At 41.5% G+C, this 25,738-nt stretch overlaps 1 protein-coding gene across 2 annotated transcripts in view; it reads right to left on the bottom strand.

Annotated features, from left to right (window-relative positions):
- Window positions 1-25,738, bottom strand: part of glg1a (golgi glycoprotein 1a) — a 44,391-nt gene that overhangs the window by 6,859 nt on the left and 11,794 nt on the right. The window contains exons 8-24 of one of the 2 annotated variants that reach the window (XM_034237249.1): window positions 25,091-25,308; window positions 24,291-24,412; window positions 24,091-24,192; window positions 19,039-19,192; window positions 18,896-18,913; window positions 17,158-17,295; window positions 4,645-4,731; window positions 4,439-4,501; window positions 3,898-4,011; window positions 3,281-3,369; window positions 3,014-3,131; window positions 2,255-2,347; window positions 2,027-2,164; window positions 1,650-1,773; window positions 1,406-1,548; window positions 1,007-1,108; window positions 612-719 (exon numbers count right to left, since the gene is read on the bottom strand). In XM_034237249.1, the coding sequence (XP_034093140.1) occupies window positions 612-719; window positions 1,007-1,108; window positions 1,406-1,548; window positions 1,650-1,773; window positions 2,027-2,164; window positions 2,255-2,347; window positions 3,014-3,131; window positions 3,281-3,369; window positions 3,898-4,011; window positions 4,439-4,501; window positions 4,645-4,731; window positions 17,158-17,295; window positions 18,896-18,913; window positions 19,039-19,192; window positions 24,091-24,192; window positions 24,291-24,412; window positions 25,091-25,308 (1,931 nt within the window). The remainder of the gene's footprint in view (window positions 1-611; window positions 720-1,006; window positions 1,109-1,405; window positions 1,549-1,649; window positions 1,774-2,026; window positions 2,165-2,254; window positions 2,348-3,013; window positions 3,132-3,280; window positions 3,370-3,897; window positions 4,012-4,438; window positions 4,502-4,644; window positions 4,732-17,157; window positions 17,296-18,895; window positions 18,914-19,038; window positions 19,193-24,090; window positions 24,193-24,290; window positions 24,413-25,090; window positions 25,309-25,738) is intronic. The other variant, XM_034237250.1, reaches the window with a different exon arrangement.

Below are 25,738 nucleotides of genomic sequence, written 5' to 3'. Positions count from 1 at the left end.
ACTTAGAGCGTGCTTGAGAGGGGCGGGACTGCAGGCACGGCTGCAGTGCAGGGAGTGGAAGCAGAGCGCTGAACACACACGGCTCTTATTAAAACGGCGCTTTCTCACCGGAGTACTTTCCCCCGTCATTCTTAAAGTACCGATACTAATGAAACGGAGGAATCGTACCGTTTGTAACGGCAGGGTATCGCGGTACCTTTCAAGTATCGGTACACCGTGCAACACTACTCCGGACCACACAGTTAATATTAACGAACGCACCCGTAGGTAATGTAGCTGCTGAAGCTAGACACTCATCGTGGAGCAGCAGAGCCTTATTATACATCCATGAGCAGAGCCGACAGGCAGGAAGACTCGAGCACACAGCTCGCGCTTCATTATAAAATATAAAAAAAGAACACCATGCGTGTCATGATGGCACATAGCAGCTTGCGGCCGCAGATTACTCCGGGTCCCAGACCCCCCCATACCCCAAAAATATTTTTATTGCAGATCTACATGAATCACACAAACGACCTATTTTGGATTCAAAACGGCGAATTTCGCCGAAAGGTGACAAATTTGCATCCCTGCAGAAATATCAAGGTTAAAAAATAAATAATGATATTTACTTTTTTACAGGCTTCCTGTTTGATCTTCAGCAGGTTGACTTTCAGACACTCCTCCACCTGACCCGTCTGCTCCTGAGCTGCTGCCTCCTCTGCACATAGCCTGGGGATCTGAGGAGAGGAGGGAGGGGAGGAGGGGAGAGGAGAGGAAAGGAGATGAGAGAGGAGAGGAAAGGAGAGGAGAGAAGAGAGGAGGGAGGAGAGAGTTTAATGAAAATAAAGAGTTGGTTTAATACAGAGAAAGACATCCATAATAGTCCTTAGGATTGTGTGTGTGTGTGTGTGTGTGTGTGTGTGTGTGTGTGTGTGTGTGTGTGTGTGTGTGTGTGTGTGTGTGTGTGTGTGTGTGTTGTGTGTGTGGTGTGTGTGTGTGTGTGTGTGTGTGTGTGTGTGTGTACCTCATCAGTGCAGTGCATCTGCAGCTGTGGGTCGAGTCTGTAGTCGAGTGCTGACTCCTGCAGGATCACTCTGATCTGATCCTCACAGTCTGGAGACAGCCTCTGGACCACACCCGCCAAAAACACACAGTTCAGGACAACAACAACAATAAGTTGAAGTCAAATATTCATGAAGTATCATGATAAAGACACTGTACAGCTTATAGTAAACAAGTATTAGTTGTTATTTCAAATCTGTGTTAAAGGATTACACCATTTTATTGTTTTTAACAATTAAACCTACATTTACATTTTATTTACCGTTTATTTGATGCCGTTTCTAGTCCAGTAACTATTTTATCCGTATCTTTTATTTGCAGTTTGTTAAGTTGAGGACTCTGAGGTGTGGTCGGCACTGACCTGGTCGGCGTATTTGAGTTTGAGGCAGGCGATGACCTGGCCCTCCAGCTCGCTGTCCTCGCTCGCCTTGTTCAGGATGGGCTGGCAGAACTTTGGGATGTCGGCCCGGCAAGCTTTCCTCAACACCTGGTTCAACCTGTAGTCTGGAGGGGGGCAGGGGAGTTTGTACGGGAGGTGATGTCGAGTCGGATCAGGTTCAGATTACGAGATATGATTCAGACATATTAAGACATGTTTTACTGACCCGTGTTCTGTGTGATCTGTCTCTTGGTGATCATCTGTTTACATTTGGGATCCATCAGCTCGCTGTTCTTGTTCTGTTTCAGACACTGAAGGACGTTCCTGGCGTCCGCGTCAGTACAGAACCTCTGCAGCAGAGAGGCACAAAACTAACTGGGTAAGGGGTCGTCTTGTTGTTTATTACAGCAGCTGACATCTTGAAACCCTCCTCCTCCTCCTCCTCCTCCTCCTCCTCCTCCTCCTCCTCCTCCTCCTCCTCCTCCTCCTCCTCCTCCTCCTCCTCCTCCTCCTCCTCCTCCTCCTCCTCCTCCTCCTCCTCCTCCTCCTCCTCCTCCTCCTCCTCCTCCTCCTCCTCCTCCTCCTCCTCCTCCTCCTCCTCACCTTGATCATCTGCTTGCAGACTCTCATCAGCTGGTAGTCGAGCTCGGGGTCGGTCATCTCCACCTCCTGCAGTCTGAAGATCTTCTGGTGGCAGCGCTGACTCAGGTGCTTCTTCTGCTCCTTCAGACACTCGATCATCTGGGGAGCAGCAGAGAGGGAGGTGGAAATATTAAAAACGTGACTTCAATATTTATTTCAGCTGTTTGCTGCATGTGCGGTGCGCCTCACCTGAGCGTTACCAAAGGCCACGTTGGGACACAGACGGCTGATGTCCGACTTACAGGGATCGTACAACTCTGGTTCCAACCGGATATCCTCCGACTGAAAGAAGAAGAATCTATGTTAACACAAGTGTGCACAAACTGCTGTTTTCACAGTTTGAGACACTTGTATGTGATGTGAGGTATTGACACACAGAGTAAGGTACCTTTGATAGAGAGGAACCGATGTGAACAGGCCAGAAAACGCTCCGAAAAAGAGCAGATTGCACTCATCTGCAAAACTTTATGGGTATGTTTTCTCTGTAATAATTTATTAGCGCAACATTTTTGTAACAGTAATTCTAATATGTTTTGTTGAAAGGTGGTTTCAATTATGATCATTTTAGTTTTTACTCCATACTGGATTGTTAATTAGCTGAGATAGTGCGCTTTTGTTTTATGTATTTTTGACTGTGTGTGGCAGGACGAATAGACAATGCTCATGCTAGTGCTAATGGGATCCTAATAAAAAAGAAAGAACAAGTCTACGGCCATGCTAACAGCTCGGTGAGGTTGTACTTAAAGCCAAATGCTGACATGTTGATGTTAACCAGGCATACATTCATTCTTTGAGAATTTCAGTCGTTTTGCAGGTATTTAGTCGGTCAAAAGGTTGTGTGTGTGTGTGTGTGGTGTGTGTGTGTGTGTGTGTGTGTGTGTGTGTGTGTGTGTGAGAGAGAGAGTGTGTGTGTGTGTGTGTGAGAGTGAGAGAGAGAGAGAGCGTTACCATCTCCAGCTCCTCCACCCGCAGCTGTTTACGACACTTGAGTGAGACCCGCTGCTCCCTGGCGTCCTGCAGCGTGTCGTTCCTCACCGTGGTGCTGAGGCAGATCACGACATCCACCCTGCGGCATGATGGGAAGTGTGAAGTGTGTTGAAAACAGATCAGTTTGCAGAAAAACACTTTGAACTAACTGGCTGCTCACAGAGAACAACAACAGAGGGAAAAGGTACTTTCCATTCTTAGGGATGTTTTAAAGCAAATCAAACTAACTTTTTCTTGATGTTTGGACACAGTCGCAGAACGTCCTCCTTACACGCCATCTTGAATTTGTAGGAGAACCGGAAATCCTTCATCTGGACCTGGAAGGTGAGCATCACGCATATTAAACAGCAAACATCACAGACAAACATCGTCATCTGTCTCTTCATCTTCCTCTCTTTTTTCCTTCTGAATCTTGTGACATGTTAGGGGAATAATTACAGTGTCACACTCCTGTACACACAAGCTGAGCAATTAAGTATTTACACGAACGACCATCTGTCAGTGTAGAGGAGGGTAAAATAACACAGCCAAAACAAAACATAATTATACGTTTTTCTGCTGTGGAAAGCAAAACATTTTGTTATTTTAATTCTAAAATATCTGAAATGTATTGTAACTATAATCCTATGTGAAACACTAATAAAGAAGTGTGTGTGAATGACAGGGAAACAATGAAAACTAAAGCTGCCGAACACATTCCTCAAAATGTATTTTAAATGTGTGAATAATAGAAAATGTGTAGAAATGATCGCTGGCCAAACTGTACACCAAACTGAAATCTTGATTTAGGTAAAAAAGTAATTGATACAGAGTAAGGAAGAGATAAAGATGTCATGGTTACTGACCAGCTGGAAGTGTGTAACGCCGACTAAACATTTTTCATTCATCTCCTTCTGATGTTTGTTCTGAACCAGGCACTCCATCAGATCCCCTGTGTCCACCTGGTTATCAGCTACATCCTACACACACACACACACACACACACACACACACACACACACACACACACACACACACACACACACGATTATTTACAATTTACACATCATTAAAGCCCTGCTTCAGGAGCATGAAGCGCTCAGTTATATTTAGCATGAATCTGGGCGTTATGCGATAAAATAGAGAAGCCCCTTAGCCTATCACGTACAATGTGTTAGAGCGCTAGCCAATAAAAGTGTGAGTGTAACGTAGTGATGTCACTATGTTAGAGAAGTAAACAAAGGAGTCCCTAACCCTAAAATCTACTTGCCAATAAATTGTAACTCACACATTTCGGATTCATTACACCCCTGCTATATATGCTTGCATTAAATGACCAGCTTTTTTTAAATTTGTAAACCCCATGTATATGTTTGTGTGTACTCAAAAGAAAGTACATGTACTCACATGGCAGAAGGCCTGAGTGAGGGGCTCGCAGGCTCTGATGAGCAGAGCGTCGATCTGGATGTCCTGCAGCAGAGAAGAGAGACCAAAGTTCAGGACGTGCAGGTGAGACAAACAAACACTCCCATCAACATTCAAGCTGCTCAGGCAACAAATTACAATAAACAATTTCCCAATCTGGGACATTTAATCTAATCTCTAAAACTGACCTCAGACTCCAGCTCCGTCAGGTTCCCCACCACCTCCCTGCAGGCAGGCACCAAGTCCTCCAAATGATCCTGCAGACACTCCAGCTCCTGACCCACACACACACACACACACACACACACACACACACACACACACACACACACACACACCACACACACACACACACACACACACACACACACACACACACACACACACACACACACACACACACACACACACACACAACACACACACACACACACAACACACACACACACACACACCACACACACACACACACCACACACACACACACACACACACACACACACACACACCACACACACACACACCACACACACACACACACACACACACCACAACACACACACACACACACACACACACACACACACACACACACACACACACACACATCACAAACCACACACACACACATCAGAAGTGGTCAGTAAAGTCTCCTCCTTTACATCATCACATTATGTCTCTTCCAGTTAAGCCCCATGCCCCACTTAACGGGAAGAAACTCAGCTACCTGACGATATTAAGCCGAAACAAAACACAACTCTAACGCCGAGCCTCTGAATTGGCCCTGAGCGAAGAAATGCTAACGCACTTAGCAAAGAACTCACGGTATAAATACTTTATTACTTATCGGATCTGCACAACCAATATATCAGATTAAAGCTGAGATTCCACAGATTCTAGCGGTATAAGTATCATCACTATGCGACCAAAGCTCGCGGCAGCTCAGGCAAACCCAGACAACACACAGCGTAGCTTTACGGAGCCAAAACGGCAAATAGGTCTTACCTTTGCTGTTTTCTGATCAAAAGATGTGTTCAATGGCATTAAAACGATCAAAACGCTGCTGAAGGTTAATCCAATGTGTCTGTGTCACTTTGAAATGATTACTGATAATCCATCATTCAATTTTTGTCAAAACCCCTCAAAAACTGAGATTTGTTGTTGTTTTCATAGAGCAGGGGTACTCAAATACAAATCTTAAAGGTCCAAAATAAATGTTTCAATAAGACAAAGGTCCGTTTATTACGGTCATTCAAACTTTTAAACAATTGCAACAAGATTCTTAACACGAGGTTGCAAAAACAAAAATAATCTGTATGCAGCAGTTTTCATTGTTATTGTGTCTGTGCTTGACCCCTCAGAGTCGCAGTGTAAGAGCTGCACAGTTATGAATAAAGGCAGCTGCACCCTCTTTCATTCAGCATTCCCATTATTGCTTTATAAATGTCTTGCCCCCTTGTGTGTCCACTGAGGTTCGTCAGGCCCAACACATCTTCAACAAACTCCCCCTTTGCCTCATCATAAAAACTCACAAACACCAGCAACTGAGCATTGTCAGTGGTGTCAGTGGACTCACCCACAGCTAAGGAAATGCACTGTGCATTTTTTATTCCATCACAAAGCTGATGAATCAAATCACCAGCCAGTATTTATGTTCTTCTGGTTGCTGTGGAATCTGAGAGGGGATTTGCTTGATTTGACCTGTTATTTCCTCTTTTTGTTTGCCTTCAACATGGTCTCCATCACTTCAGTCATGCATTCTTTTATACTGCAGTTATTATCCAGTGGAAAGTCCTTACCTACTGGCCTAGTTAAATCAAAGTGGTTACTTTTTTTTGGCTGGGCAGTGTAGTTTTACACACCGTCTTATTTGACTTTCTCAGGACTTAAAACTGTTTTTTGGGGGCAGACCCCCACAAAGAAAACAATATATTTACACACGTAAGGTCATCATCTTAATAGTTGTGTATGCTCATCCGTGAGCAGAGCATCAAGTTGACATGTCTATTACAGCTGAATGCGGCTGACGGGATGCTGAATGTGATTGGACCAATGCGTTGTTCCACATTGCATGTCCTGTTCCACACAGACAGTGGAACAGGACATGCAGAGCGCTGTTTGCAGTCTATGGACATAGCGGATCATTTTGACTCGTTGCGTTGTGGCGATGTCTCGCAGATAACACAGATAGTACAGATAATACATATGAAAAGTATAATTTGCTCAGAGTCCAGAGACAGTTGTGGTTCGGTCCGGATCCGGACCGGAGTCCGGACTTTGAGGATGCCTGTCATAGAGTGTGTGAGGAATACAACCCAGCTTCCGGTTTTGGGCATGCTGGCATGCATTCACCAATGGTAATGTTTAGATGTATTTTAGGAACTTCCCCTCGATTCTATTGGCTCTAACGGTTCAAAAGAGGTGTCAATCATCAAAATCGACCAATGGATTCCAGAGATATGGCAAATATAACCAAATGACCCCAGAAGTAGGGTTTTTTCCGCTAAATCTCTCTAAAAAGGTCAATTTTCACTTGTTTTGCATCAATCTATACACTATAACTTAATTTGTTTTACTATGTTCAATCTGAATTTACTTGAAAATAAAAACATCTATATTGATTCTGACTTTTCTACATCCAACTCACAGGTGTATCATTGCTTTGAGAAAAAAGATTATTAATCTACCCCTTTTAGAAATGAAGATATAGCCATTTGTTCTGGGTGTGAGGGAATAATTTAGTCTTTACTCCTAGATATTTAACCTTATTGCCTGTTGACGTTAATAACCAACCAATATTCTGTTATCTCCTTTAAGGAATGTGCTCCAGCACTTAAGTGTCAGTTTTATGGCTTGATGGGGGGGGTTTGACTGTGAGAATGCTGGCTTCTAAACACCACTGACAAGTGATTGAGTATTTCTAGTTGGGGGATATCTCCTCTAGCTCCACAGATGTTTACGCCTCCCCCAATATGCTGATTAACTCTCTGTAAACTAGTTAAAAGGTCTATCGAGAGATAGGCTGGGCAGAATTGACATGACAACCCACTCGTGCAGTCAGAACCTTTTGCTGCTGTGACTTGTGATATGAATTCTCCAGCCGTTGACTTGTAATAAACTATCTTTGTTTGACATCAAAGCTCCAACTCTCCTCGTGTCTCTCTGAGTCCTGACTATCCATTGCTGCAGAAGTTTCCCTTACAAATTGGCGTTGTCGGCAGGATACCAATACATCTTCAGAACTGGTAAGTGTAATTTCAAATCCACATTTGGACATTGCCTTACCAGAATCTGTGATTGACGGTATCCTAAAATTACATGTGAAACTGAGCGGTTGTGCTTAATTTTTTGGTTAATGAACATTTGGCTGATTGCCTCTGTGCATGCTGCTTGGAACGGAAGTACCATACAAGCATGCACAGCTTATGTTCAGAGTAACCTTAAAGAAATACATCAGTAAAGTGGAGCTTCTGTATGAAAGCAATGTAAAGATTTGTATTGGACAAATCGCCGAATTCTGGGGGTTTCAGCGGCCAACACAGCAGTTAAAAATAAGCAGCCTGAGATATTTCCCCCCATTGCCTCTCTAAACACGGCTGCAGAAGCAGCCGCGGGGGTGTGTGTAAATATTCCCCCGTGTCTGGGTGGCTGCAGCCGTGCAGCTGAGAGGAAGAAAGTCACAGCTTTTTGTCTATATCTTTAACTCACACCACCGCCGTCTCTATTAAAAACGAGATGGTCTAAAAGCACTCGTTGTCTGTGACCGTCTTCTACATTGCTGGCAAGGCCGGGGCAGCGCGAGGTGCGTGCATCACCCGATGCGCCACAGCACTCTACTCTGCTAGAGGAACATTTTCTACGTTGCTTGGAAGCGTTCGCTACGTTGCTGGAGCAGCTGGTGGCGGTCCGGGGTGCATACATAAAATTATAGGCTAATTGATCACGGGTGGGCAGTGGCAAGCAAGTGTAGAACAAAACTGTGTTTCATCGTTGGAATGAACACGATGGCGGGTGTATAGGCTGGTCATGTAGGACTACAGTTAACTGTGCTGTTGTTGGAGAGAAAGGGTAGAGGAAAAAAGTCTATGTTCTCCTGGTCGGGGGATCATAGCGCCACTAGAATAGAGTAGTGGTGTCGCAAGAGGATAAGCTAGTTATCGCTTTTGGACGGTCTTCAGGCACGATCTTAGCACTTGTACAAGGGTGGATGCGCGAGTCAAGGTGCTCCATTTCTATAATTCCCTACCCCCTCTGAAACCTCTTAATTCGGACTAAATTGAGCTGGATGAACTCTGCTGTCGCGTTGGTGTTTATTGCGAGTTCATGTTTGTTTGTCTAATTGTTTGTATGGGGGGTCTATATTGGTTTGTCTACCCGCCGTCTTGTGTATGCTTTGTAACAACTAATAATGAATCAGTCCATAGCCAGGGTAAAATGAACTAAACTTTAGTTATCTCACCAAAAGTAAATGACTTGAGAAAAATAAATAATGTAAAGATGTAAAGCAAAATTATATATTATAGTATAAATGTGCTGCAAATGTGCTGCAAAATAAAAATAAATAGCAAAAGAGTGTTTTTATGTCCTGCATCTGAGTGTGCAGAGGAAAATCTAAACAAGAAGCACACTGTTCAAGGTGTGCGCTGTAGGTGTAAGAAGAAAATAAGATGATATTGCTTTAACAATACATTTTAAATTGTATTGCTGGTATGTTAAGATATCTTTGTGAACTTGTATACACCCTATGCCCGTCTTACACCCTGAGACCCTCAGAGGCATCACTGCTGGTCGTAAATACCGGCCTGAGGAGATCAGGGCTGCAAAAAATCTGTCTGCTCAATTAGGTCAATGTTGTATTATTTGTTTCATTTATTCCTAATCTATGTATTGTATGGTAATAATGAATAAAAACGTAATGTATTGAACACATTCCGAAACAAAGCAAGACAGAACTAGACTCAATACTAATTGTTGTTGAAACCTTTTGCGCTGTTGCTGCAAAATGGAAACTTTGTTGATTGTCTATTCCAACTGGCCACTGGAATCAGATAATCGATATAAGTTGAAGTTCAATTACAGTTTTTAAATATAGTTTAACATTCTTTATTAAACTGTTTCAAATTATTTCTAGTACAATTGGTCTACAGACATTACTACAATTCTAATAGTTGTTAAACTACTGAGCTTATGAACAATAGAGTAAAGGTAGCTGGTTAAGCCAGGATCAATATATTTGTTGAGGTTTTATTGTGTGCATAATAAATGTGTTAAATGAATTTTTAAAGGAGTATAATGTTGCAATCTCTTTAAGATCAGTACTTGCAGTTCCAAGATAGATGTTGTTTTCCCTGGGCCTGTCCTTCACAGGCCTACACAATAAATCATGAGACTTCCAAATCCTAACAGACAGAGATCAGTATCACTTTGTGTTGCAAGCCAAATCCATGAAGGGGTTCTACTTGGCCCAATTTAAATACCATAAAGAGAGTATTCACCCAGCTGTTTTGATTTCCTTCTTTAGAGTTATTAATAATTCAAGATAGAATAGCTAAAACTTTGACTTGATGATTTTGTTCACAACATTAGACCTTGTCCTCTACTAGAATAAGATACGTGTGCATGTTTGGGTGTTTTAACACTCCTGTAATGTACCTAATCTTGTTATCCTTTTCATTACAGAGCTGGGAAAATGGTGTATTGCTTAGATTCTGATCCGTGCAAGTCCAATTTTAACTGACTTTAGTTCTAATGTTAATGTTAATTTGATTTCAACCCATAGGTAATTATTTAAATTAACTCAACATTTCACATGATGATGGATTAGTGTTCCACATTTTTCCCACTCATTTGTTGTGCAATTAGGCCAATGGTAAAGAGAGACATTGATGACCTTGTGTCCCTTTTGTTAGTACGTGGTTCCATTTTGTCTATGGCCTTGGACGGCTTCACTAAGAGTCACCCAGTTCTGCCCTGCTAAAGTCCGGCTGAGTGCAGTCACAGATGCTATGGCTGCTCTACATGACATTAATGGTTTGGTCCGAGAATGGGCACCATTTCCTGCTCCCAGAGAGAATGACACTCCTCAAACTGAACATTACAGCCGTTGATACTGTCTCACGTGGGTCTGCTCCCCCCACCGAGCCATGAACTGAAAGCTTGACATCTGCTTTGAACACCTGGAAGCCTCCCTGTCACACCAGCACCAACCCTTGGGTCAGTCAGATGAGACTAACGGCTTCACTTAGGGCATTTGGGTCAGAAATATGACTCTCGTTACCACAGAGTGGGTTTTTTTTTTTTTTTAAGGCTATTCATACTGCTATGCAGAGGATGCCTGTAAGTTGGCAAGCTGTTAAAAGCCCCTACTATTTTTAGTATAGGCCTAATGTCAGGGGCCTCTTACTGTCTAATTCTGCATGTATTCACATTATATGGACCATGTTTCCACCTGGTAAAACTAGAGGCTGCACGAAACTCAGGCTACAATACAACCATTATGTTCTGCTCTGACGAGTCAATTGATAGATTCTACATCAAAACAGTTCGTTTTTATTTTTTCCTATGATAACGTCACCTTAAGTGGAGGAATGCAAACCTGTTTTCAAATGTAAGGTTTTGAATTTGTTTGACATTTCTCAGTAATGACACCCTCAGACGCCCACTATCATTCATGCTATGCCTTCAGTGGTAACTCAGATGTTAAGGGGGATGAAGCTTTTCCTCCCAAATCGGCTATGCTTTGTTTTTCAACAAAGGTATGCATTTCCTGCTTAATATATGTTTCTCACAATTGTTTTTGTAAGCTGCGCACAGGTGATACTGAGTCTTCTCGAGTAATGGATTATGATCTATACCAGTAGTTCCCAAACGGTGTGCCGCGGCACACTGGTGTGCCGTGAGGCAAGTCCGGGTGTGCCGTGGGATTTTGTGACAACCATACGTTATTATTGCAATATACAACTACACAAAAATAATTACTTTTTAATTTACTATATCAGTACTTTGTAGGTTTATATGTACGTAATCTGCGTGACTTGCGCGTCCACATCTCCACGTGCAATGCTGCATAAACATGGCTGAGTCAGCGATAACTCTCGAGGGGTGGAGGTATGCCCATTATTTTGAGTTCGTCCGAAGAATAGACAGGAATGTGATGGTGAGGTGCAAACTGTGTCCAGGCCAGAAGCTGTTATCCACTGCTGTAAACACCACGTCAAACCTCAACAAACACCTGCAAAGAACACATGCTAAGGTGAAGCTACCGCACAGCTATTTGTTGTTTGTTTATATCACGTAGTCTGTTCTTCTTCTCTGTCTTCCGGTTGTTGCCTGTTTTGAATGACAAATACACACTACCGCCGCCTGCTGGTAAGGAAAGTTATTGCCACTCACGCATGCGCAGTTCGTACGTGCTCGGCGAGTAAAGTAACGAGTTACTTTATGTAGATAGTAACGAAGTAGTGTAATATATCGGCAAAAATATTTACAATAGCACATGTTTCAATGCTGATTGCTGAAATGTTACATTTATAATTTGTAGTTCAGGACCATGCAATGCAGCTTCCTTGCATTGACAGTTCTCTGTGCTGAATTTCTGCTGAGTTTCCTTTGCCTCATTTTTTATTTTGTGACCTGTCTGGTTTAAATGAGTGTGTTGCTGTTTGATGAAGCCTAATTTGATAAAGTTTCAAATTAATTTCTGAAATATTTCGTTAATAAATATTTCACGAGTAATATAGTTGTCTTTGTCACATTTTATTTGGCATTAGTAAATAATTATGCACATTTACAGATATTTTACATGATATGAGTGATAACACGTGTTATAAGGGCTATTTTGCACAATAGGTGTGCCTTGAGATTTTTACTTGTCCTTTGGTGTGCCTTGGGCACAAAAAGTTTGGGAACCACTGATCTATACCATGCTTACATGGACTTGTATGTTTTATTTCATATCTAACATAAGTGAGAGAAGAAAGAGATGGGAAAGTGAGAGAAGAAAGAGATGGGTAAGTGAGAGAAGAAATAGATGGGGAAGTAAGAGAAGAATTAATTAGCACTTATTTATTAAATATTATGAATATGTCTTTATTATCAGGCTATGTTCCACAATCATTCAAAGTAGCAGTGATAAAACCGCTTCTTAAAAAGCACAACCTCGATCCAGAGGTTTTAGCCAACTATAGACCTATTTCTAATCTTCCGTTCCTCTCAAAAATTCTTGAGAAAGCGGTCGCAAAACAGTTGTGTGATTACTTAAAAAACAATGATTTATTTGAAGCTTTTCAGTCTGGCTTTAGAACACATCATAGCACAGAGACAGCTCTGGTTAAAGTCACAAATGACATTCTAATAGCCTCTGACAAGGGACGTGTCTCTATTCTTGTTTTGCTCGATCTCAGTGCTGCATTTGATACTATCGACCATGATATCTTATTGCAAAGACTAGAGCACTTAGTTGGCATACAGGGAACTGCTTTAGACTGGTTTAGGTCCTATCTATCTGAACGCTCTCAGTTTGTACGTGTCAATGATGAATCTTCCACGCAAACCAAAGTTAGCCATGGAGTGCCACAGGGCTCAGTGCTCGGACCTATTTTGTTCACATTATATATGCTTCCGTTAGGCAATATTATAAGGAATCATTCTGTAAACTTTCATTGTTATGCGGATGATACTCAACTATATTTATCAATCAAGCCTGATGAAATTAATCATCTAAATAAAATTCAAGACTGCCTTAAGGACTTAAAAACGTGGATGACCTTAAACTTTTTGATGTTAAACACGACCAAAACTGAAGTTATTGTACTTGGCCCGAAGAATCTACGAAACAAATTATCTAAGGATATACTAACTATGGATGGCATTAATTTGGCCTCCAGTGAGACTGTAAGGAATCTTGGTGTTATATTTGATCAGGATTTATCCTTTAACGCCCACATAAAATCAATTTCAAGGACCGCCTACTTCCATCTACGTAACATTGCAAAAATCAGGCATATCTTGCCTCAAAACGATGCAGAGAAACTAGTCCATGCATTTGTTACTTCAAGGCTGGATTATTGTAACTCTTTATTATCAGGGTGTACCAAGAAGTCAGTCAAGTCGCTTCAGCTGATTCAAAATGCTGCGGCTCGTGTACTAACCAGAGTTAGGAAAAGGGACCACATTACTCCTGTTCTGGCTGCCTTACACTGGCTCCCTATAGAACACAGGATAGAATTTAAAATTCTTCTTCTCGCCTACAAAGCCCTTAATGGGCAGGCGCCATCTTACCTTAAAGAACTCATTATACCCTACTGTCCTACTAGGGCATTGCGTTCCAAGAATGCAGGGTTGTTGGTTGTTCCTAGAGTCTCTAAAAGTACAATGGGAGCCAGAGCCTTTTCTTATCAAGCTCCACATTTGTGGAATCAGCTTCCAGTTTGTGTTCGGGCGGCAGACACCCTATCCGTTTTTAAGAGTGCGCTTAAGACCTTCCTTTTTGATAAAGCTTATAGTTAGGGCTGATTAGATCCAGCCCCTAGTTTTGCTGATATAGGCTTAGTTTGTCGGGGGACATCTTACTTCTTCCTTCTCTCTGTCTATACCTGTGTACTCTCATGTTCCGATTAACCCAGCTTCCCCAAATGTCTTTCTTTTTGGTGTCTATATACGCCGGGATCCGGAGTCATGGATGATCCTGCGCTCCTCTGTCCTGGATCGCGAGCCCTGGATCTTGAGTCGTGGCTGTGGTCCTGGATCATAGGTCCTGGATGGATATCCTCGTGGATTCATCTTCCTATTATACACACATGCATTTCCAAACATTTGGACTACCTATGTTGCAAATGTATTATCTTTTCAATTTACACACGGCATCTATTGCACGTCTGTCCGTCCTGGGAGAGGGATCCCTCCTCTGTTGCTCTCCCTGAGGTTTCTCCCATTTTTCCCTTTAAACTGTGGGTTTTCTCCGGAAGTTTTTCCTTGTACGATGTGAGGGTCTAAGGACAGAGGGGTGTCGTATTGTCATACTGATATTTTGTACAAACTGTAAAGTCCACTGAGACAATGTAACATTTGTGATATTGGGCTATATAAATAAACATTGATTGATTGATTGAAGAAAGAGATGGGGAAGTGAGAAGAGAAAGAGATGGGGAAGTAAGAGAAGAAAGAGATGGGGAAGTGAGAAGAGAAAGAGATGGGGAAGTGAGGAAAGAGGGAGATGAGGATGAGAGAGAGATGAGGAAGAGAAAGGGATGAGGAAGAGAGAAGAGAAAGAGATGGGTAAGTGAGAGAAGAAAGAGATGGGGAAGTAAGAGAAGAAAGAGATGGGGAAGTGAGAAGAGAAAGAGATGAGGGAGATGAGGATGAGAGAGAGATGAGGAAGAGAGAGGGATGAGGAAGAGAGAAGAGAAAGATATGGGTAAGTGAGAAGAGAAAGAGATGGGGAAGTGAGAAAAGAAGGAGATGAGGATGAGAGAGAGATGAGTAAGAAAGAGGGATGAGGAAGAGAGAATAGAGAGAGATGAGGAAGAGAGAATAGATATTTGCGAGTTGCATACTGATACTGAGTCTTCTCGATTAATAGCTTATAGACAATACCATGTTTAAATAGACTCCTACGTTGTTATTACATATGTGACATATGTAAGAAAAGGGAGGGGAGAGTCAATTATATTGAGTAATTGATTTCATATTGGAACATTTATTTCTCAAACTTATGTTTTATGGAAGAGGAAATGTATTTCTGATAAACTAATCTTTTATCAAACGGTATATGGTGAATTAATATAACATTTAGAATCATTGAGAAGGGGTTATATCCACAGGGACGAGCTCACCTTTAACTTAAAATAACATTTCTCTGCTTTGGACTGATGAGTATATGATTCTTGCATGTTAAATGACTAACACAAACCTTACATTTATGCATGTGCATGTGTCAGGAAGGCTCCCAAATAATTCTGAGGGGCCTATCCTATTTTTGTAATTGAATGATAATGTGCTAATCCATTACCTTGAGTTGTCTTCACTCAGGAAAACATCCCTATCAAGTGTTAACCCAATAACTAGGACAGCTCTGAAGGCCAAGGGTCAGAGAGAGAGGGTCACACTCTCCGGCTGCAGAGAGCACCCCAGCCACGGGCAAGGAGGCACGAGGTCGTTCGAGATGAGAGGATTCTGATCTTCAACTTTCTGATGAGATGGGATGCTTCTTCATCTTTCTGCTCGGTGGGCTCAAGCAGACAACCCTGCAGGACGAGCGAGGGCTTCAGAGGCTTCTATAATACAAGGTTCCATGTTTCTTGGAGGAGCAGATGTCTTCTTAACCTCTCCCATCACGGGGGGGGCATCTGGATGTGCCACTTGGAATAGGCAGTTGCACTGCTCTCAAGCAGATAGCAGAAGGAATGCAGGCAGATGAGCCTCCATTTCACTGGGGGGATCAACTACAGTGCTCACTGAATGAGCCACACAAAAGCAGAGCAATTGGGGGGGGTTGAAATATGGCACTCTGATGAAGAAGAGTTTTGAGCCAATCAGCACCTCAGTGCTAATCTATACAGTATCAGGATGCCTTTACACACCAGACATTCTGTGTCATAAAGAGAGGAGGAGAACGAGTCAGGACACTTTCTTCCAGCTCTTGTACAAAGATAACATTTGAATTGAATGACCAGATGTTTACAGATGTACAATTAATGATTGTTTTTATATTTCCGATGAACAGACATGTGTTAAATAGTGGTGATAAATATATTTTGTCAGATCAGATTACACTTTCACACTAAACAAAATAAATGAATTGATATTTTCAGATTATAAAGGTATTGAACAATAAGATATTTCTAATATTATAACAGATAATGTTACTATCCTTAATTGTCAAGCAATCAGGTTTAACAACACTACTCTTCAACGCATTACCCATGCACAGACAGACCTAAAATGATGGTTCAAGTTTTAAACGTTTAAACCTTCCTTTCCAGGTTTTTACAAAAGTCTTTGAATATTTGCCTAACTTTTCCTTTTCAGATTGTTAAACATTTTGAGAATTGTTTAATTTTCCCTTCAGATTTTGAATTGACATGACAACCCACCCGTGCAGTCAGAACCTTTTGCTGCTGTGACTTGTGATATGAATTCTCCGGCCGTTGACTTGTAATAAACTATCATTGTTTGACATCAAAGCTCCAACTCTCCTCGTGTCTCTCTGAGTCCTGACTCTCCATTGCTGCAGAAGTTTCCCTTACACTGGGAATGTCATTTTCGAGCCTGAGACCTGAAAAACAGGCTTGGGGCTTAACTGGAGGACTGTGAATAAAAAATATAATGAATTCAAAAAGAGAAGAGATGATTTATGCCAGATTTTTGGGGGAGTTTTCATGAAATCCATCACAATTAGGTGTAGGAGTTGTTATGATGAAGCACTGAAGGGTGCTCAAACATCCACAACAGGGTTAAAGATCTGTAGAAGCAGATGTCAGCAGTAGTAACTGTGGCCGTTTCTCAATGTCGAGGAAAGCTGCTCCAGAGCCACTATTTCAAGCATACTACGTCATCGAGTGGCGCCGAATCACTGTTTGAATGCCCAGCATACATGTGCTACCAAGCAAGCCTCCTCGACATTGAGAAACGGCCTGTGTGTGTGTGTGTGTGTGTGTGTGTGTGTGTGTGTGTGTGTGTGTGTGTGTGTGTGTGTGTGTCACCTGTCCAGTGTCTGTCTTCTCGCTGCACCACTTGCCGAGGTCGGTCATGCACCTCTTCTGCAGCTCGGGGTCCAGCTTCACATCCAGCGCCCTCTGGTGGAGAATCCTCTGAACCTCCACCTTACAGTCCCGAGATAACTGCACACACACACATAACACACACAATAAAACTTGTACAAGAGCCTCACAATAGAGGATTGTTGAGACCAAAACCAATGTTGATATGTTAGAGTTAAAACTACCAAATCAAACTATATCATGGAGAGAAAATAAATGAAACATATCTTTGGTATTTCTGTAGGCTATGTTTAGGTCACTCGTCGGCCAACATTTGTCAAAACTGATATTTCTGTGAAAAGGTAATAAGCTAATAATATGGTATTACCTAGCTGCTAATGACACATTTAGAGTTACTGTTATTACCAGTTTTCAACTTGTAATTAGAGTTCACTCAACATCTAACTCATACTGTAGTGACAACAGGGAAACGTTTTTCTTATTCTCTGATATATCTGAAGTAATGTACTCTCTGATTTGACTAAAACGATAAGTCAAATCAGAGGGAGTTATCAAAAAATGTTTTGATAATCGTTAAATGTTGATAATTTTCAGGCTATTATGTAAAGTTTCCAGCTTCTCAAATGACGTAAAATGCTGCTTTCCTTGATAGTAAATTAAATATCTCTTCATTTTGGACTGTTGGTTGGACAAATTATGGAAATGTTTCACTATATGATGTTTTATAGACCAAATGATTGATTAAGAAAATATGTATTAGTTGCAGCCCTACATATAGAAATACCTCACGTTCCAAACCATACCAAAGTTAGCTGTGTATTCATAAGAGAGTAGTGAATTAGTTATTTCTGTTAATTTACTCGTGGGCTAACTTTTGTATCTTATAGTTTGTAGTTAAACTGTATTCTTCTTGTATGTTTACTAAATGTACTACCACGTTGTACTTCCTATATTCATTATTCCACAGCTTGTAGTTTTGTGGGTCCAGTTTTCTTGTAACTGATACGGTTGAATATCATTCTTCTATTGTGTTGTTATGATTTAACGGAATTGTTATCCCAATGATGTTTTCAAACTTTAACAGTTGCCGTCAGTAACAACCCTTGTATTCCCTCAGCCTTTATTGGAAATGTGTTTATTACCCTATACATAAAACCTTAAGCCATACAAATCTCTAAAAAGAAGTACGAAGCTCCCAAAATGTGCTCACTCTAAAGGTCTGAAACACAGTGATTATGGGAGCATATAATCATATCAAATCAAGCTCCGGGTGTTCACACTGTGAAGCGTAATCACCACTTGGACGGCCATGTGGACCTTCCCACTGAGACACTGATTACATGGGTAGCGGGGCCAGCCATGCGACCTTATTGCTATCATTTAGCAGAAGCTGTTGTTCAAAGTGTTTCTCGGAAATCCCAAAAATAAGTCGGAAACTATCATTTGTCCGATATTTGAATTCATTATTTCAAAAAGGAAAAAATAAGGACTCCCATTCCCTTCATCTTCAAAAGTACTTCCCGTTGAGTGCCAATTAGCAACTGTTAGCATGCTAATACACTGAATTAAAATGGGCTATGAAAAATGACTTTTATGATCTGTCAGATTTTCCAACAACATTTTTGACAGACAAAATGAAATCATCCCCATTATCATCATCAGTTTATCCCTACACCAGGATCAATACAGATGTATTTGAAGTGATCATCCGACCACGTACCTGCTCCGCTGGGTTAACCTGTTCAATTGGAAAACAACAAAGTGTACAGTTCACAATAGTGATACAATATATCCCAAATACGTTGAAACCTCCTCCTGTCATTACATTTAAAGGACAGCGAGTGTGTTTCTAAGGGGTCCTACCCGGCGGCCCTGCTCCTCGCTGCGGTAGGCGTGGCGGTACAGGCAGGAGAAGACGGCGCCCGGCGGCATCAGCTCGCTGGTCTCGTTCCAGCCGTGAGTGTGGCAGAGCCGAGCGGCGTCACCCTGACACTTCTTATACAGGACGGGGTCCAGCCTGGGAGACACACACAACATGACTCAATTCCTCCTTGATAAAGAGAAGCATTACAGCCATGTCTTTTTAACACTCCTGACAATATTCTGAGATTCAGATTTACATTTCTGAGGCGGGGGAGAGTCACATTGCAGAAACAAATATGAGTAAAGACTATTGTACTATTATTATACGTGTATTATAACACCCTTCATTTAATGAATATATCTAAGACAGCTATATTGAAATTCCCTGGAGTTGACAAAACAAATAAGATATATTTATATACAAAATGCTTTTCTTTTAATACTCTCTCAGTTTCTGGTAAATTAATGGTCACCTACAGTATATTATGCAAAATCCACTTCTTCATGTCTCTTCTACATCAACATGTGTCCCCTCTGTGGAAAGAGACTCTGAAAGTTTCAGGAAAAAAGATTCTCTCTCTTTTTGTCCTGATCCATTTCTATATAAACCTGTCTGAAAATGAGCTGATCAGATTTTGGCCACTTTATGATGTCATAACGATTTTTTTGGCTTGTCTAACCATTAGCCAATCACCAACCAAGGTAACCCCCCCCCTTATCACCATTGAGTTCTTTTTAACCAAATATCTCTCAGAGGGACGTGGGGAGGGGCTCCTTATTTTCATCTAAAGTAACAGACAGAGAATCAGCACTTTTGAAACAGGGCTGAAACAGAGGGGATTATGGGATGCTGCAATGATCTGTTTGGTATTTGGAGCCAAACACTTCGGAGCCATGTTTGTATATATCTGAGACCTATAATAAATTGATGAAAAACAATATAATAGCGGACCTTTAACTCATCTTATCTCAGTTGTGTACATAGCCGCGGGAAGTCATTTTGCTCAGGGGGTGCTGCCAAAAGTGGGGAGGGGCCGCTTCAAAAAAAAAGAAAAAAGGCGGTGCCGGGCCGGGCCCGGCTGTCAGCGATACGAGCCGCATAAATTGTTTGTTAAAGGCGAGACACGGCAGGCAAAAACATCGTTTTTCATGCACTGGTCAATTTTGAGATGTTGTGCTATTTTGATTCCATAACATGTTTTCTTTCAGGCTTTTGGAAGGAAAACGTACAAAATACACATTTAAGTGTTTATTTTACTATAGTTTGTCTATTTGCGTCAGTAGATTTCTCCTAAATTCACCAAAAGTTAGCATTCTAACGTAACATAAAGTACCGCGACCGCTGTGTGCACCATGTCAACAGAGATATCGTTGGAAAGCTGTGTCTCTCCTGCACAATCTCATCAGATCCAAATATGGTGATTTCCTTTGTATCAGCCACCAATCGTGAAAGCACAAAGGGGTCTTAAACCAAGAAACGAAATCTCATTGGCTGGTGTCAACTTCTGACAACGTGATTCGTTCAGATGCGTCACGTGGTGTGCTAAAACACTTCCTGGTTAGCTTTCCGCTAGAAATTAAAATCTCAAAATGGCAAAAGAACGGCGAAAAAAACGTTCACAGATAAGACGACGACAATTGTCACTTGCACGAAGCAAGATTGTACAAAAAACAAATGACCCCGAACATGAAATACCTTCACGGAGTGCGTCGATGCGCAAGCTGTCATCCAAAGAACAGGAGGGTTTAGCTAGCGCCTCACTGCAATCTTTAAAGGTCGTTTTCTCAAAATGAGTTTTTTCTCCTACTCTGAGTCTATGGGCTCAGAACAGTCTCATAATACACACATGCACACAGAAGGTTTCACACTTGTATTTCCGGATCCACACTTGTGATTTTCAATGCAAACACAAATGTGTTCCGTTTCATATACATGTAAATAAAATCCAAATACAGAAAAAAGTTTTACATATGTATTTTTGATCCACACATATGGATTTCCGCTTAAAACTTCTGAACCTGCAAACACAAACCGCTTTCTGTGCACGGATCGCTGTGCATTCGTGTGTGGGTTTTTTGAGACTCCCCTGACGGTCAGCCGATTCGTACTTGTAATTTTTTCTATCTATAGCCAATCAGATGTCTCCTTCATTCTAAGCCAATCACATGAGCGCGCCCCCACGAGGGTATGATTTATTGCGTTCATGACACTTCATATACGCATTTTGCGTATTCAGCTCGCTAAACAGAGGGCGGAGCTTCAGGTGATCATGCAGAGCTGCGTGTCTCCGTCAGACTCAGCAGCTGATCTGAGATCTCTCTCGCGTCCGGTTACACTTCACTCGCGTTTATGTCCATATCGATCAGATCCAGCTCTCCTGATCGGCCTTTATAGAGAGCACCGATCAAACTATTAAGAGTGAATATCGGCCGATAATGACCGGCGGGGCTCCCCTGTTGACAGTTCACTGTCTAGCACTGGCTTCGTAGTGCACTGATCGATTAGGCTAAGCTAACCTGTAGCTGCTCCCTCCACACTCACAACAACTTCATGCAGACTAAATAAATAAAGCAGCTGTATTCGCCATACAGGAAACACACATTTAAAACGGTTTTGCCTGGCATTTTTGTGTACACAAGCATTCATCAATGGTTCGGAAAGTGGCGCTGTACCTTAATAATATAACTTTAGGCTTGTATTTGCGTGCATTTCCGGTTCGGAAAGTGGCAATGTACTGAGAGTGGACTGGAGGTGTCCTGACATTAGCGCCTGCAGGCAGGCTCCATGGACCTGTCAGCTCCCGACTGCGCAAAATGCGTACATGAAGCGCTACGTCATGAACGCAAGAAATCTACCCTCGTGGGGGCGCGCTCATGTGATTGGCGTAGAATTGAGGAGACATCTGATTGGCTATAGATAGAACAAATTACAAGTACGAATCGGCTGACCGTCAGGGAAGTCTCAAAAAACCCACACACGAATGCACAGCGATCCGTGCACAGAAAGCTGTTTGTGTTTGCAGGTGCAGCAGTTTTAAACGGAAAACAAATATGTGAGGATCAAAAATACATATGTAAAACTTTTTCTGTATTTGGATTTTATTTACATGTATATGAAACGGAATACACAAGTGTGGATCCGGAAATACAAGTGTGACTCATTTTGCGGATCATGAAATACAAGTGTGAATCCTTCTGTGTGCATGTGTGTATTATGAGACTGTTCTGAGCCCATATGAGTCCGACATTTCCACTTCAGTTGCACTTACATACACCAAACCTTCCAGTTATATTCCTATCAATATTATGAAGGCTTTTACAGAAGGGTTTGTTCATATGTCATTCATAGCCTGAATTACATAACATTTTATACCTAGAAACATGGCGAAAATTGATATTTTAGGGCTGTTGACAGTATTTTCTGATTTATGGAGTGATAAAGAGAGATATCCAATATCCCTTCTGTAAAAGCCTTAGATCAGTGTTTCTCAAACTTTTTCATACCAAGGACCACTTAACCAATAAAAAAACACTCGAGGACCACCTAACTCCACAAATATCCAAAAACACATTGTTTTTTACAAATCGCCTGAAAATGGCACCAACAAGTGGCAACATGTGTGATGAAGGTGTTTATCTGGGCTATATCATGCAATCGAAAGTGAAACTTAAGCTTGTTCCATTGCGGAGATATTCCCGCGAGAGTGCGAAAAACTTAAATTACTTAATTAATTTCAAATGTGAAATGTTACCAATATACTCACGGACCACTAGGGGGCGCTCACGGACCACCAGTGGTCCGCGGACCACACTTTGAGAAGCACTGCCTTAGATGCTAATATGACTACAAAATGAAACGAGAATTTTGAACCTGGCTTTATCCAAAGTTCAGATTTCGGTTCCTGAAATGTGTTAAAATATGCGCACATTTAATGAGATAATGGATCATTTGCATATTCAGAAAACTTGTAATACAAGAAACAATTGCCTTATTGTAGGTAATTAACTGGAGAAATTTCTAGTTGATATCTTTAAGTTAAAACTAATTACCCTATTCACCTGGGGTGTCTCGCCTTAACTGTTAGGCTTAATAAACCATTATAGACCTACATCACTTAGCAACAGCTGCACATGCACATGCTAACTATGGGTCTTACGAACCTACATAACATTACAAATAGTCAGAAAATATTATTTACAATATTAATAAAACTATGAATTCAATTTGAACTGATTGACAAGGCAAAACACTGCACAGCGGCAGCAGCATTAAAGGAAAAATATCGTTTCACCTTGTGTTGGGGCTTCACAAAACTCCAAATGTAGCCTGGGGTGGCACTAATGAAGACCCTCATTAGAGCAGATACATCCACATTGTCCAACATGTTACTATGGACATGCATCAAAGTCAGATGTGTCAGTCTCTTCTGTGTCATATTACTCTAGTTGTAGAGGTGGTGGGCTGAGGAGTAGCTGGTGGTCCACTCTTTTTATTGGGTTGTTTGTTGGAGAAAAAAATCCAAAATCCTTTTTTGCGCCATTCTAGAAAGTTGTCACTCTGCAGTGTGTGTGTCGCGTCAATTACGTCACTATCCCACGACCTAGATGACTCAGATTTGATTTGGAAAATAAATTCAAGCCACCTGACTGATACAAATATATACTATGACTATTATATGCTACTGTATACAGCTAATTTTATTTAAAGTAAAATCATAACTATTTTATGTAGTTTAATCATTTTTATTTAGGTGGTCACTCAGTTTTTCAAATGTACACCACTCGCCAACAGGGGGTGCTGCAGCACCCCCAGCACCCCTACTTCCCGCGGCTATGGTTGTGTACTGTACTGTACACATTAAGATCATGTGACGGCACCTGAGCTATCTTCATATGTTTATGAAGACGACCCCGCAACAAGCAAGTAAGGGCACCTTAAATTACGATGGTATGTCAAATGTTACCTTTTGTGTTGTATCTGTAAAATATAAATTCTTATGTCAATAATGTTAAAAAGGTGAAGAACATGAACGTCGCTGGATTCAGACTCACTTCCAGTCTCTGGATATGAAATACTGCAGCTCCAACAGCCGGTGCTCACAGTCCTCCACCATCTTCTCTGTGTACAGATGCTCCATCAGGCAAGACAGGATCCTACAAACACACACATTTAGAGAGCAAAGTGGTGATTCAAATTCAGATTATTTGACATAATGTGTGTGTGCCCGGTTGTGTTTGTGTACGGGGCTCACATGGGGTCTCCGTTGTGGATGTGTTTGCAGGCGGTCTGGATGACGGACTCGCAGGCCTCGTTGAGCGCGCGGTCGATCCTGTAGTCAGCTCCGGGGTCAGCAGACTGGATCAATGTCTGCAGCTGCAGCGGAAAAGACAGTAGAAAAACATTTAATATCATAATGGTTGCCATTAAATATCATATCATTTAATTTGCTGATTGAATTTCATGGATTTAATGTATTAATTAACAAACTGTCAACCCCCCACTGACACAATCTGCTGTTAATCATGTAGTATATGATCATTAACACTGCCTGATAAATGTGATCATTTATACAATTCTTTATTTATTTTTTTAACAGAAACCTATATGATTATTATTCATTTTTAACAAACTTTAGTTGGTAGAATATCCTGTAAGTTATTGATTTTCTATCAATAACCTACAGGACTTTTCGATCTATCTCCTGTAAATCTCTTTTACACAATCATGTCTGAATATTCTTAATTAAGTATAAAATGACTTCGCACAGCTGGTATCAAAACTGAATTTAATGTTAATAAATGAACTGAACTTTCAGTTTGCAGCTAAACATGATACTTAAAATATCTCCAACACTTGAGCCTGTCAAGTGAAAGCTGGAAAACTGAATGATTTATGCGCAGTGGTTTTAAAATGTATTCAGGAGACAGTTTTGATATGAATTATTTAGAAGAAAAAGGCCCACTAAGCTGCGTGAGACCACACAGAAAACATCCTGCCTCTCTGCTGTTAGCATCCCTCTAACAGTGAGGCGTCACAGCGGCAGTAACTCACGGCGCTCTGGCAGACGCTGTCCACCGCCGTGCTGCGGTCCCCCCGGCCGATCCTCATCAGGCAGTGCAGCGTGCGGCCTTTGCGGTGCAGGCCGGAGCAGTGGGCCTCGATCTCCGTCCGGCAGTGCAGCACGATCTCCGGACTCAAGGAGAAATCCTCCATCAGCATCCGCCTGTAGTCCAGCATCTCGCCCTGACACTCGCCGCTGACCGGACGCCCTGCGTGGAACCATATCAAACTATTACCGACACAGTTACGCCGGGATGTACATCACTTCAACATTTATTTATATTTGATAAGCATTGTAAAAAAGTTCTTTACTTAAAAAATAAGTTTAGTTTAGTTCATTTTTTGGCTACATGCACCAACACTGACATATTATCATTTTATACATTTGGTATGTACACTTTCCTTTCTACGCATCTAGCAGACATCGAGCTAAGGCTGTGCAATATTTAAATATTATATTGATATCGTGATTCGAGACTAGATATCGGCTTAGATTTTGGATATCGTAATATTATAAGTGGTGTCATTGCCTGATTATAAAAGCTGCTTTATAGTAGGGTCATGTCATTTTCAGAATTGACCAGACTGTTCTTGTAGTTCTATTGTTTGTCTTTACCCGCTTATTTATTATATCCACAT

The sequence above is a fragment of the Gymnodraco acuticeps genome, unplaced genomic scaffold (assembly GCF_902827175.1).
Source record: "Gymnodraco acuticeps unplaced genomic scaffold, fGymAcu1.1, whole genome shotgun sequence".
Taxonomy (NCBI): Eukaryota; Metazoa; Chordata; class Actinopteri; order Perciformes; family Bathydraconidae; genus Gymnodraco; species Gymnodraco acuticeps.
Note: the sequence above shows the minus strand (reverse complement) of the source record. Positions and strands in the feature narration are given on the sequence as shown.